The following is a 9,613-nucleotide window of genomic DNA, read 5'->3' as shown; positions in this document are numbered from 1 at the left end:
ATATCAATTAGTTAGAGATTATGCATTAGACATATTGGTGTATTATTTTAGGTCATATTTTTCCTAAGAATCTTCTAATTCTGTCTGAGCCACAGAAATTATAGAACAGTTCAAATTTCTATTTTATTTGTATAGCATCTGTCTAAGACGGGTTTAAAGGGAGAATATATCAACTATTACTAAAAAATTTAGGGATAATTGTTATTAAAAAAAATAAAAATTTCACTAATTTAGGATTTAACTACATGTTTTAAAATTATCTTTTATATCATATTTAATTCATCAAATACATGTATATATATGACACACTTAGAGACATGTATCTCAAATATATATGGATAAAATTAAGTGTAATGATTTCAAATACATTATATTCAAGCGTGATTCGCATTTATCTGGATACACTGACTCTCTAACTCGCTTTTTTTTACCTCGATCTCTCTCGATATATCTGTATTTCACAATATATCTAATATCAAAGTTATATGTATTTAGTATCAAAAGATATATATTAAATTTCTCACTCGCCTCTATCCTCTAACGCTCACCTCTCTCCATGTATTGTGTTTCAGAATGTATCTGATATCAAAGATTCATGTATCTAGTATCTTTAAGTCATATATCATACATAAAATCTAAAGGAGTGGCGTATGTGACGTAAAATCTAATACGAAATTATTAATTAGTGAGATTGTATGTAATTATCGAGAAGAATGGATTAATACTGATGGTAGAAATATTTTTGTAATTGGATAATTTTTCCTAATTGTTATTGTAATCATTTAAAATAAGTTAAATTACAATGATAATTTTAAAATGATTTACATGGCGTATACGTCAAATCCTCTTTATATGTGAAAAACTCAACATTTTTTAAATTTCTAGTCTCAAAGTTGGAATTTCAAATGTTATGACTTCCCTTGAGAATTCTTGTTATAAAGAAATTACTTTAAAATTTCCTCCATTTCTATATTATATATACCTCTTCACCAATCATTGGGAGCAAACAGTGTAACACAAACCTACAAAAAAAAAAAAACCTTTCTTCCCTTGTAAGAAAAAGCATCAAGAAGATGATTCAATCAGAGATTCTTCACAACTCATGGTCTTCAACTAACCAAATTCATCCTTTTTATGAATATCAAAAGCATGGTGTTTCTAATTATTCTTCACTTAACTCCAAAGATCAAGATTCCTCTGAAATTTCCTTCTCAGATTTCACTTCCCTTTTCTCTGATGACGTTCTTACTGATCTTCCCATGGATGATATGGAGTTTGTTGATGTCTCCCGATGGTTAAACGATAGTGAAAGTGAAGGAAATGAAAATATGAAAAAAGATGGAGATTCATGTAGTCCTGAACTTTCAAGCATATCCATTGATACCTCAACGACAATACAATCAAGAAACGATGTTGTTTCACATGTACTTCAAGGAAATAGTAGAGAAATGGATAACCAAATGAGAATTCATCATTTATTGTCAGTTTATGGAGAGGCAATGGAAAATGATCACAAGGAACTAGCAGAAGTGATCATAAGAAGCATAAAGGGGAAAATAAATCCTTTAGGTGAACCGTTGGAACGCGTTGCTTCAAACTTATTCCAGCAAACAGAAGAGGATCAAGGAAGTTACTTGAGACAAGAATCAAACAAGATTATTGAAGCAGCATTCAAGGCCTTGTACCAAATTTTCCCATTAGGGAAATTTGCTCATTTGGCTGCTAACTCAGCAATTGTAGAAGCTATGCCTGATGATGCACAAATCATTCACATAGTAGATTATGACATGGGAAAAGGGATTCAATGGCCTCCAATTATTGAAGTCATGAGCCAAAAAAGAAAGATTTTGAGATTAACATCCATAAAGAAAACAGAGGAAGAATCAACAAGTGATCATTGGAGATTTGAGGAGACAAAAAGAAGACTTCTTGATTATGCAAATCCTTTTGGCCTAACATTACTAGTTGAGGAGATGACATTTGAAGAATTGGCAAGTGAATTGAGAAGAATGAAGAAAAGGGGTAAAAGGAGTGAATGGTTGGTTTTCAACTGTATGTTTCAATTCCCTCACATGGGGAAAAGAAGGCGTAGAATCGACGCGTTGGAGTTTCTAAAACTAGCTAAGGAATTGTTATTAGCTAATTCTTCAACACACAGAGGACTTGTTACTTTTGGTGATGGAGAAGCAATGGACAATAGTCATCAAAACACAAACTATACTTTTTCTTCATACTTTAACAAGAATTTTATACATTACCAATCGATTTTCGAGTCATTGGAATTGTATTTTCCATCTCATCTTGCACAAGCTAGACTTGCTATGGAATCCCTTTTTCTAGCACCTCAAGTGTGCTCATTTTCTTGGTTTCAAAACTGGGAAGAGATGACAAGTGTTTCTGATTCTTGTAGTGAAATAGGGTTGCAAGGTATGAGAATAAGCAAAGAAAACTTATTACAAGCCAAAGAAGTGGTGAATGAAAGAGAAACTCCATTTAAGGTGAGGATTGAAGAAGAAAGACAGCATGAGATGGTCTTGGAATGGAAAGGCATATCTGTGGTGAGAGTTTCTACTTGGATGTAGAACAAGAAGACAATAGCAGAAATTAAAATTCATTCTCAGTCATTTTCTTTTACTTGTGTTTTCCTATCTAGTCTCAAAAAATAGGCAATATTAATATTAGCATGTGAGTGTACTTATGTTGTATATAGTTGCTAAAACCCACAATTGTAAATGACAATTTATGTGATGCATTTTTCTTTATTTAGTTTGTTTCGAGAAGAATGATATTTTTTATGTTTAAAAACAAATTTACTTTTTAACTTTTTATTTTTTACTTTTTTAAAGAGTGATTTTTTTTTTCTCTAAACAGATAATGGTAAATTTTAGTGACATAATTTATAACTACATATATAAACTTGTTTTAGACAATAAATTTTAAAAATCTTTGATAAACTTGTTTTAGACCACAATTATTTTTAAAAAAAAATCTTTGTTGAATTTTGTGATCAATCAAAGTACATCACTAAAATAAGACTAGGGGAGAGTAATATTATCTTCTTCAGTGTAAATTTTTCATTACAAATGGTCAAAAGCCAATTTAAAGTGATTCCCCATAATTAAGATGCAAAAGGAGACCAAAGGGAATATAATTTTCATTTCAATATAAATGGTCAAAAGCCAATTCACTTTGATATTATGTTATCTCTTATTTAGTAGTGTTTTCAAACTAAGTATACTCATATATACCCCTTATTCAACATTATTAGAATAATAGGCTAGGTACTACTCCTACAATAATATACCCTACTCATTCTATACACCAACCAAACAGTCTATAAAAAAATAAGTCAGGCATATAAATGTTTCCATAGTTGTACTCCTTTTTTTCCTTTTTAATCAAATATCATATAAGAATAATAATTCAGCAAAAATTGCACTGAAAAACCACTTAACTAAGTTTGCAAATGTAAATATAACAGCAGCAGCAATTTAGAAATTATGGTATCAAGGCAAATAGTTAGTTCATAACTTCGAATCCACCAACCAACATCAACTATATTTCTTCAAATAGTTGATCAAGAAAATGGAGACATGTCATAAATCAGATGCTCGAAGTCCAACAGTCTTATCATATTTTTACTACTCAACAGATGGTTCTGACTTTGTATGCAGGCTGGCTAGTACAGAAATGAATATATCTATCTAGCTTTGCCAACAAGAAAGACCAAACATAGCATGGAGAAAATCAACCGTCACCTATGATTTCTGGCTACTCTTGTGAGTGGTTACAGGACAGAACAAACATCTACCTGAAATAAATAGAGACTTGAGGGATATCAACATCGTTGTCTTCATCATCCTCACAAGCCACTACCACGTCAAAATGTTTCCTGTATTGAGGCAAATCTGCCTTGGCCACTTCCTTGGCCAGTTCCACCATTTTCCGATCCATCCGCTCTTTATGCTTAGGGAACATGCTGTTATAAAGTAAGCAGCTCCCGTAAGAAATGCTATAAGCATTCAGACCTTTGTTTTGAAGCCACTGAAGAAGCTCCCTCAAAGTTGGATTGTCTTTCAAAATCCACCTGTCCCACACAGTCCAGTTCATGTCCTGATGCTTGATCACCTTTGGTGGAACTGGTTCAGCCATGGAAAATAAAGGGAGAGCCAAGTTGGCAAAAGTGTTACGGTAGTCCTCCACCTTATGACCTCCATTCAAAACCTTATAAAGCTCTAGACAAACAAGACCAGTGGCCATAGCAGTAGAAGTAGCAATTGCTGGAATGATCCTCCCTGCTATGAATTTGGCCTTCAGTTTATCCACTTCAGGGATGCTATAGTTTCTAGCCCTCATGTTTGCAAGTCCAGCAATGAAGTCCATATGATAGTTGGTGTCATCGTCCTGTAATTCAGACAAACTTAATTTGGAGAGAAGATGGAAGAAATAAACATATGATTATAACTTGAACATCTATCACGGTAAGAAGTTGTATTATCTTCATTTCCACATAAAATGTCTGTTAAAACATCATGTGCATCTTCAAGTTCAGCACCAGTCGGCATATACATGTCAGACCCTTTTCCTTTCTTCCTCCTAGGGAACGCATTTACCAACCAAATGATCACGCTCTCAAAAGATGTCTTTTAACATATGCAACATGCACACAACAGAGAGAGAGAGAGATAGAAAGAGAGAGAGAGAGAGAGCACCTTTTCAAATTGAATGGGATTCATCTTGTAACCTGAAGGTAATTTCTGACGACACATTTCCAGCTGCATCACCAACTCGTTGATGACTGCAGCATCATCTATGGATGATGCCGACATGCTGGTTGCTTTCTCATCTGTCACAATCTTCACATCTTTCTTTGGCTGGAAATCAGGGACCATCACTTTATCAACAGCTTCAGCTAACTTTTGAGGAGAGTTCACCCAATCTGGAATGGGAATGCCAAATGTTTCTGCTCGTAACATAGAGGCTGCCAGGAGAAATTGAAGATGACTGGCATCATCAACAGAAAATTGCAATGGTCGAGGGAAACGTTTTGGTGCTGACCAGAATGGAGCACCACTACTTGTAGTGGCATCCTCAGGAAAAGTATATGTCAACTGCTTCACACGGTCTGCAAAGTAATCTTCAAACCTGGTTACAAGGAAAAGCAAATCGTTAAAAGCATATATATAAAAAAGAAATGTGTTTAAAAGGGTAAAAATTTAGTTGGTTTTTTATGGTTATACCTCAGGCGAGCCCAGGTTATGCAGTCTTCAAATGTATCACATCTCTCCTTGTCAAGGCATTCAAGAACACGATCCAAAATGTCCCTGGCCTGTGCATCACCAGCCTTTTGCATAGAAGATATGTAATCGCTAGGATTGATCAGATAAGCATTAACTTCAGTTGGTGTCTTCTCAAGCAAACCCTCAAATTCTGACCGGGCCCATGTTAAGCAATGGTCGATGTTGTGTGGGAAAGAGTGAACTGTACACATAGGTGCTTGTTTTTCTGGTGGATCCCTTGATGCACCATAATTTTCTGTAAGGTGAGGAATTACCATCTGAGTGTTGCACTTGGCACCCAGGGTTCCAGACTCCAATAACGGTTTTTGAAAATACAAACATCTCTGATCAATGTAAAGCCTGGCATTCACATTATCTAGTGCATTGACCACAACACTCAAATTCTCCCAGAATGTATCATCAAATACACTTTCTGTTTCAGGGCTTGCGCGGTTTTGCAGTGCTTCAATGCGAATGCGAGGATTGATCAAAGAAGCAGCTGCACCAGCAACAGTAGACTTGGCTTGCCCAATGTTCCAGTCACGGAAAAGGAATTGCCTACTGAGATTGCTCTTCTCAATGACATCATCGTCTGTAATTGTTAGCTTTCCTTCTTCACCACAACAAACCCCCATGAGAGCTAAATTCTTCAAGAACTCACACCCAAGTGCACCAGACCCAACAACAAAAGCTTTTGCCTCTTCCAGCTTCTGCTGTAGCTTGTTTCCGAAAACTGAGATTTGGGCATCATAACGACTATTCAAGGGCTTCAAATCATTTGGATCCAATGGTTCAGTTGGAAGAGATTCAACAGAGTCAAAGTAGAAAAACTGTCACAAACAGATTGAAAACAAATGTTCAGTGACAGAACATTCCAAGACTATTATAAAAAGCAACCATAAATACAACAAAAGGCAATATGCAGCACCAGAAACTAATTTAATCTAAAATTTCAGGAAATAGTTACCACACTGCCAAAGATACATAGGTATACCAATATTGACAGTTAAGAAGACACAAATATAACATCTCAAACTCAAACCATCATGCTTCAGAAGCAAAATAGTGTTCAGATAGATTTCCCTTGCACTTTGTTCTAATTGGAGTTAAAAATCTAGAAACAAGTCCCATATGATCTAATATGAACTTGTTCAAACAAGGTAGCAACAAGTATAACAGATCATCCCGACAGAAAAACTGCATGAAATTTAAGAATTCTTCTGGCTCAATTATAACAATTCATTTACTGACCTGGTATAGTGGATGGAACTTCCCAGAGCAAGCCTTCACAACTTCTTGCCCAACGATACCCCCAAACATAGCCGCCATTGGGTTTAGCACAGCCCTTGCACCAAATGCAAAGTTACGAATAAGTTTATGGTCAATCTCAACTTTTGCATCTTGACTATTGTTCATGTCAGTCACAAGTGAGATTAGCCTCTGAGCATCTTCCTCAGATCCAGCAACAGGAAAACGTCCTGATAAAGACACAAACTTATCTAGGGCTTGAAAGGTCAAGTGCAAAATAGGTGGGCGGTCAAACTTTGAGAAGTCACTCAGAAGAAAGTCACCAGGATCGCTAATTGCTTTACGCAGTGGGTTGAACTTTAACACTTTAGGCTCCTTGACCTGAGTGACGATACCCCCTCTTTCATATGCTGCATACTCTGTGGTATCATCTTCAATAGTAAATGAATATGGCCTTGCACTTTTTATTTTTCTAGCCTTCCCATCATTCAGCTCTGTCATGCCCCGCACTTCAGAAAATATAACCAAGTCCCCATCCTGAAACTCAAGCCTCTCGTCATCAATACATGCCACAAGAGCAGGATTATCATTGCTAATAGACGCAATGATTCCTGTGTGGGGATCCTCACCATCAACATCAACAACTGTAAAATCAGGGCCAAAGTCACAAAACACACTACCAAAAAGGCCTCGAACTTCAGTTTTGATGAAAGCAATAGGAGGCTGGTGCATATGACAGTAATCATCAAATTCAAAAGCCTTCTCTAAACTGATATCTGTAAATACAACGGCCTGCAGATAAAGTATAGCGCATTCAGGATGTTATCTCCCCAAAACCATGCCAGGATATTAGTAGCATAATTATAAAATCTCAACAAAATTAACTCTGTCATGCTCATATCACTGACAATAAAAAACATAACACACCAATTCTTCACCGCCCAAACACACATTTCCTCAAACAAATTGCCATTGACATAGTTGAGATAATTCATCCTTGGAAAGTCTAAATGACTATCACTCCCACAGTAAATGTGAACACAGGTCACTTGTGTTTTATGAAATCTTAACCATTATAACTGTATCGTGGAAAGCAACTACAATTTCATTTGACTAGAATTATATTTAAAATAGATCTCTGTTTATCAGTATATGCCCTATATCGTTTTTGCAACTATAGTAACATTTATTGAAAAACTAGGATCTTTTCCTTTTGGATAGGTAAAATTCACCAAGAGTCTCTAATAAATTAGAGATATTTTCTTTATGCAACTATAGATATAGATCATTTCTGTTCTGGAAATTAAAAATATATCACTTCTCGAATGGAAAATCGCAACAACTTTCACTTTCTACATAATGCATCCGAACACAGGTCAATTTGGTTTTATATAAAATCTTAACCCTTATCACTATACGTGGAAAGCAACCACAACTTGGTTTAACTATGATTAAATTTTAAATTAGATCTTGGTTTGGTTAGTATTCGGACTTGTATGTAATATAGGGGAAGTGTGAGATTTAGAGCTCCTATGTTGTCCTAAAGTATAATTAGAGAGTAGTGAAATAAAATTGACTGAATAGAGATGAGCAGGTGTAGACAATTTATAATGCCGGTCCAACTAGTTTGGGACTGATTTAAAACTACTGCATTACAACAGTCGTACAATCAGTAAGTCGTTAAGACACAGAAAATATGCATGAAAGTTAAAATCAATAGCATCAGGCACATATCTACTTGCCTGAAAATTGGAAAGTTGTTCTTTAGTCAAAGCATCTGTCAACGTAGAGATAATGACAGTATTGTTTAGCTCTTGCAACTTCTGGACAGAAGCAAGTGCCCTATTCTTCCCAACATCCTCCTCTGTGAAGATAAAATTGCTAGATAGATCCCACAATTCCACATTTCCTTCATCGTGCAAAGTAACAGACTTCACACCCGCAAGAATAAGGTTCTTTGCTGCAATAAGGAAACACAATTCAGTTATATCAGAGACTTTTAACAGAATAGTTGTCATATTCAGCACATAAATGTCTCGCAATCACTTCCTCTTTTTATCAGTTATCACTATCTCAAAAATTTACAAAAGTAGGTCAGTGAAAGAGCACATGCAAAACACACATTATCAATCAACTAGGCATCATTATCCATTCTACTGCATTCAGGCCCACATGCAAAACATACATTATCAATCAACTAGGCATCAATGGAAATGAAATGAAAACTTTACAAAGAAGAAAACGAATCATACTGATGCCAGATTTTGAACTTCCAATTCCAGCACAGTAAATGAATGAAAACTTTAATGAACACCAATTCCATTTCATGCGTGGAAATGGAAATGAAAACATAACAAAGAAGAAAACAAACAGTACTTCATTATAATCTCCTTCGAATTCCAGCACAGTAAAAAGCAAGAGGAATAAATACAGAAACATATACCAATTTCAGCGCCAAGGCCTTGCAACCCAGAGATGAGAACATTAGCTGCAAAAAGTTTACGCATTGTTTCACGTCCATAGACAGCGAGTTGACGGCTGTGAAGATCCTCATCGATATCAGATAGATTACGCAGATCGACCGGAGATACGCCACCAGTACGTCCATTAGTAGCGTTTCCGTTAGCGCTAACATCACCGGTAGCAGAACCAGCTCCTGCCATAGTCACCGTCGATGAATCACCACCAGCAGCGGCGGCGGTCTTGTACTTCTTCGTTAAAGGATCCACTGAAACTCCGTCGTTATCTCCACCGACTTCAACTATCGATGACCTCTTCACAGGAAGCATAAAGTGCTCTGAACTGCTCGATTCAACCATTTCAACAAATCAACAAGATTAAATAAAAACAAAAAAAAAAATATGTAAAATTGAAAAGCTGCAAAGAGAGAAGGAAGAGAAATATTAATAGTAAGAGAGGGTACCAAAAATGGAGAATATGAAGGAGTGAAGGAAGTGAAATGAGATGCGCGTGATGATTAGGGTTTGTGTGAGATGCTTTGTTGAGCTTAGATAGAGAGAGTGGAGGTGTGTGGGTTCGTATCGACGATAACGAAAAAATGGTCGAAGGTTGTTTTGGGTGGGCCG

General features: G+C 36.0%; 2 protein-coding genes across 2 annotated transcripts; one reads left to right on the top strand and one right to left on the bottom strand.

The window, feature by feature from the left end:
• Positions 1-1,008: 1,008 nt before the first annotated feature.
• Positions 1,009-2,762, top strand: LOC125870846 (protein NODULATION SIGNALING PATHWAY 2-like). Its single transcript, XM_049551389.1, has one exon. It carries the CDS (start codon positions 1,074-1,076, stop codon positions 2,580-2,582), a length of 1,509 nt encoding a protein of 502 aa, XP_049407346.1. The 5' UTR covers positions 1,009-1,073; the 3' UTR covers positions 2,583-2,762.
• A 749-nt stretch (positions 2,763-3,511) lies between these two features.
• On the bottom strand, positions 3,512-9,613 carry LOC125871954 (ubiquitin-activating enzyme E1 2-like). Its single transcript, XM_049552673.1, has 7 exons — positions 9,451-9,613; positions 8,971-9,329; positions 8,270-8,487; positions 6,531-7,319; positions 5,241-6,109; positions 4,713-5,145; positions 3,512-4,404 (listed from the first exon to the last, which is right to left on the bottom strand). Exons 2-7 carry the CDS (start codon positions 9,314-9,316, stop codon positions 3,808-3,810), a joined length of 3,252 nt encoding a protein of 1,083 aa, XP_049408630.1. The 5' UTR covers positions 9,317-9,329; positions 9,451-9,613; the 3' UTR covers positions 3,512-3,807.

Source organism: Solanum stenotomum, chromosome 7 (genome assembly GCF_019186545.1).
Source record: "Solanum stenotomum isolate F172 chromosome 7, ASM1918654v1, whole genome shotgun sequence".
NCBI lineage: Eukaryota > Viridiplantae > Streptophyta > Magnoliopsida > Solanales > Solanaceae > Solanum > Solanum stenotomum.
Note: the sequence above shows the minus strand (reverse complement) of the source record. Positions and strands in the feature narration are given on the sequence as shown.

Excerpts from the sequence above, each read along its gene's own strand:
- LOC125870846 (XM_049551389.1), top strand. The coding sequence starts at position 1,074 with ATGATTCAATCAGAGATTCTTCACAACTCATGGTCTTCAACTAACCAA.
- LOC125871954 (XM_049552673.1), bottom strand. The coding sequence starts at position 9,316 with ATGCTTCCTGTGAAGAGGTCATCGATAGTTGAAGTCGGTGGAGATAAC. Across the intron at positions 5,146-5,240 it reads ATAACCTGGGCTCGCCTGAG|GTTTGAAGATTACTTTGCAG; the intron begins GTATAACCATAA and ends CCTTGTAACCAG. Across the intron at positions 4,405-4,712 it reads ATCCCATTCAATTTGAAAAG|GACGATGACACCAACTATCA; the intron begins GTGCTCTCTCTC and ends TCTGAATTACAG.